Source organism: Musa acuminata, chromosome BXJ2-6 (assembly GCF_036884655.1).
Source record: "Musa acuminata AAA Group cultivar baxijiao chromosome BXJ2-6, Cavendish_Baxijiao_AAA, whole genome shotgun sequence".
In the NCBI taxonomy this organism is placed as follows: domain Eukaryota; kingdom Viridiplantae; phylum Streptophyta; class Magnoliopsida; order Zingiberales; family Musaceae; genus Musa; species Musa acuminata.
This window is the reverse complement of record NC_088343.1, coordinates 15,468,493-15,472,500: the sequence shown is the minus strand read 5'-3', so window position 1 is coordinate 15,472,500 and position 4,008 is coordinate 15,468,493. Positions and strand designations below refer to the sequence as shown.

The 4,008-nt window shown below is 33.6% G+C and overlaps 1 protein-coding gene across 1 annotated transcript in view; it reads left to right on the top strand.

Annotated features, from left to right (window-relative positions):
- LOC135615082 (vacuolar sorting protein 18-like) overlaps nucleotides 1–1,191 on the top strand; it is a 30,045-nt gene extending 28,854 nt beyond the window's left edge. Inside the window, exons 21-23 of the mRNA XM_065113120.1 lie at nucleotides 162–323; nucleotides 606–722; nucleotides 797–1,191. Of these exons, the coding sequence (XP_064969192.1) occupies nucleotides 162–323; nucleotides 606–722; nucleotides 797–967 (450 nt within the window). The 3' untranslated portion in view covers nucleotides 968–1,191. The remainder of the gene's footprint in view (nucleotides 1–161; nucleotides 324–605; nucleotides 723–796) is intronic.
- Nucleotides 1,192–4,008: the final 2,817 nt, after the last annotated feature.

Here is a 4,008-nt window from a genome sequence, read left to right as displayed (position 1 = left end):
CAAGGCTTGAATGGTTTATTTATTGCAATGTGTATTGTGTGGAACATAAAACCACTTTTGACTAGCTTCAACTCATTTTATTTTTAAGAGTAGATTGGCCACCTTAAAGTGTTCTACTACTTTTCACATTGCATCTAATCTTTCTCTGATTTGATTATTAGGTTTGCAAACGTAAAATATTAACTGCTGGAGGGGCACCTCGGCTGGCTAGAGGCTATACATCAATTGGACCTATGGCCCCTTTCTATGTTTTCCCCTGTGGTCACGCCTTCCATGCGCAATGTCTAATTCGTCATGTGACTGAGTGCACAAGTGAAACTCAAGTAAGTGACAAGTTAGCCATTTTGTTTGTGTTTAGTCTCATTGTGTTGTTTAGCTACCATGTCAGTCATCTGAGAGAAGGCTCAGTAATCTGACATCAGGACTCTTAGCAAGAATTTGAAGGAATTATTACCAGGAAATGGCTGTATAAATCCTGATGGCTCATACAGCCATTTGAATGTCTATTTAACAGCCTCCTTTGCATTTGTTAGTTTTAAACAACCACAATTTAGCTCACTCTTCAGTTTTTCTGAGTTCTAACCACAAATCATATGCTGGCTTAGGCTGAATATATACTAGGCATTCAAAAGAAGCTCAGCTTACTCGGAGAGAAGGCAACAAATGATTCAAGTGTTTCCGCAAATGATGAATCTATCACAAGCATGACACCTCTTGATAAAGTTGGTATACTTTGAACTTTGATTTGTTGCTTCTATAACAACTGAGCTGACATGTAGTTAATTTGATAAAACAGCTACGGTCACAGTTGGATGATGCTATAGCAAATGAGTGCCCTTTCTGTGGTGACTTGATGATCAGAGAAATCTCACTGTCCTTTGTTCTGCCTAGAGAAGCAGAAGAGATGACTTCTTGGGAGATTAAGCCTCACATCACAAGTCAGAAAATTCTACCAATGACCATATGATCTGGCGTTTTCGCCATTCAAATTTGTCTTTGTGTGATTTATGTGTCTGCTTGTGTGATAAAAGGAACTGCCAGCAGCATCCGTTTGTATTTATAACACGTTGAAGTATCCTCTTTTTCTGGCTTTCATTAACATTTAATCTTATGCTTTTCTGAATATGATATTCACTAAATTTTTTTGGACATATTCAAGTAATTGTTTATGTTACTAAGTTGCTAGTTTAATGGTGGGAATATCTATGTGGCTGAGGTCAAATGTATGGGATTTAGTCCTGGTCATGCTTAAAGTTGAAATCAAATGCATGAATTTTCTTTTGTTAGTTTTATGTGTATATATATATATGTATATATATATGTATACATATATATATCTCATTTCATAAATTTGTAGGAGTTGGATATAAAGCACGATTCCTGAAGGCAGTTCACAAGCACGATTCCGATATTGGTGTACCCTTATGATATATATCGGAAGGGTACACCGGTAGCGTCGGTTTTAGAAACCGACACGACATTGTTATCCAGCTAACTATCATTGAAGTTTTTATGATAAGATCAAGGCTTTGGTCTTGAGCTTGTCTGTTAAGGTTATTTTGGCGTTTTAAACCGTTCTTTGAAACTTGCAATGTTCAACTCCTTGGACATTGTCGGCACCAAGAGGATCCTTATTTCATGTGATTATGTTTATGGTGCTTGTATTGCAAGCATAACAGGGTGTTTAAACGTTCGAACCGATAAGGGTTGAATTGAATTGAATTATTATTATTTTTATTCAGTTTGGTTAACAAAAAATAGTTCAAATTGGAACATTCGGATCTATCTAATTGAATTGTTGCAAAATCTATTAACTGGTTAATCAATTTATAATTTTTAAATAAATTATTGATATTAAATATTATTTTATTAGGAATCATGTTCATTGATTTTTGGATTTCATTGACATAAAATATTAATTAGTAGATATTTTTACTAAATCATGAGGAACAATTTGATTTTATTATAAAAGAATTAGGCATGAGGAACAATTCAATTTTATTAGAAAAGAATTAGGCATGAAATCTTTCAAAAGCATGAATTCTTCTCATATGATTTTTTATAAAGAGATTCATTTAAGGATCATTATCTTGATTTTTTATTATTTATAAATTCATAACTTATATATCTTATCATCAAATTAATCTCTTGATTTCTCGTTATTTATAAATAAATATTAATATATTTATGTGATATCAAAATAGTTGTACAATTGACACATTAATGCAAATGAAGAGAAATAGCATCATGATATCCTTCTTTTCTTTTTTAAAAGGAAAGAGAAGTAAAAACTTACATTTTTTTTTTTGTTAATGATAAAGAGGGAGAAGTCTATTGTACTAAAATGATGAAAAATTATGATATTTTAACTTATGATGATGAATTATGATATTTTAACTTATGACGATGATGTCTTGTGTAATGATCATTTTGAAATGTTAACTAAAATGATTAGTCATTATGATTTATGATTAAAATTATTTCGATTTGAATTCAAGACTAGCATTAAAAGATTATCATTCTTTTTTTTAATTCAACTTTATTGATTTTAAAATAGCATATATAGATAGGGGAGTATGGTTAAAGTTTTATTATCAATTTGTTCTCATCATAAAAAAGGATGAGATCGTTGAATCTCGAATTTTGATGATGAAATCAATTGATGTATTTATGAACTAATAAGCATTTAAAATAAGTAACACAGGAAAAACTTAGATCACGGAAAGGTAAATTGTTGAAGCAGGAGAATTATATCAAAGGAAATCAGGCATTGCGTGAGAATTATGTCAAAGTTTGGGTATCAGGCCGGAAGGATCAGACATTGCGTTAAGAAGATCGAATGTTGCGTGAGGTCAACATGCCGATGGATCGGATAATATATCAAAGGAAAAGATAATGTATCAAAGGTTCGGACGAAGTACCGGATGAATAGATGACATGTCGAACAACATAGGTTTCATGATTATAATTATTATGACTTAATCAAAATTGTTTAAGTGTCTAATTAAGTTAATTTTCGAGCGTGATCATACCAACTTGATTAGGAGTTCATTGGGCCTGAACTAGGGTTGAATTAGACCTATTGAAACACACCCTCAACTCTAGGTCAGATATAATTATATTTTCAAGGTCAGATATAAAAACACACCCTCACTTTAGATAGAAGTGCATTGAAATAAAAAATATACACCCATAAAAGTTTGACTTCGGGACTAACTTAAGCGTAAGAGGATAAGCTCGGAAAGCCTCTTCCAACTTTGATCATTGTGTAAGTAACGTTCGGGAGCATGATATTTTTATCTCGAAAGGAATATATATATATATATATATATATCAGGGTCACGTCATATTGATAAAAACGTGAATGATATATTTTTTTAACATATCACGTATCACATATGATTTTTTTTAATATGTATTGGGTTCTTAATATATATTTTAAATGTCTTCTCAACGCTGCTTGGGATCTGTAATTATGTATAGTTAAATAAATATTCTTTCGATCATCCTTAATTGGTAGAGACTTTTTCCTATCAAGATTTCAGGTGATATGGTGAATGGTCTGACTCACTTATTTTCTGACATATTAAAAGCCACATGTCCCATCCTAACCCATCGTTGAGCCTGCCGTGACCCAAACCAACCATTTTACTGGCTTCTCGCTTCGCTTCGCTTCATGAATGATTACGTTTCCTGCTTCTGGACCACCGCCGAGCCAATAATTTCTCTCTCTCAACTTAGCCCCCCGTATTCTGGCAGGTCAGAAACCATCAGCGTCTCATCCGCAGTTTCTTCTCCGGGGGTGTTATATATATACATATATATATATATATATATATATATATATATAGAGAGAGAGAGAGAGAGAGAGTCTGGCATCTGCGCTGTCACTCCCCGTCGAACTCTGAGAGGCAGATCCAAGTCCGTAAACATGGCTTCAGCGAGCAAGGCTTCGCTGGTGATCGCCGCGAGCGTGGCGGCGGTGGAGGCGCTCAAGGATCAGTTAGG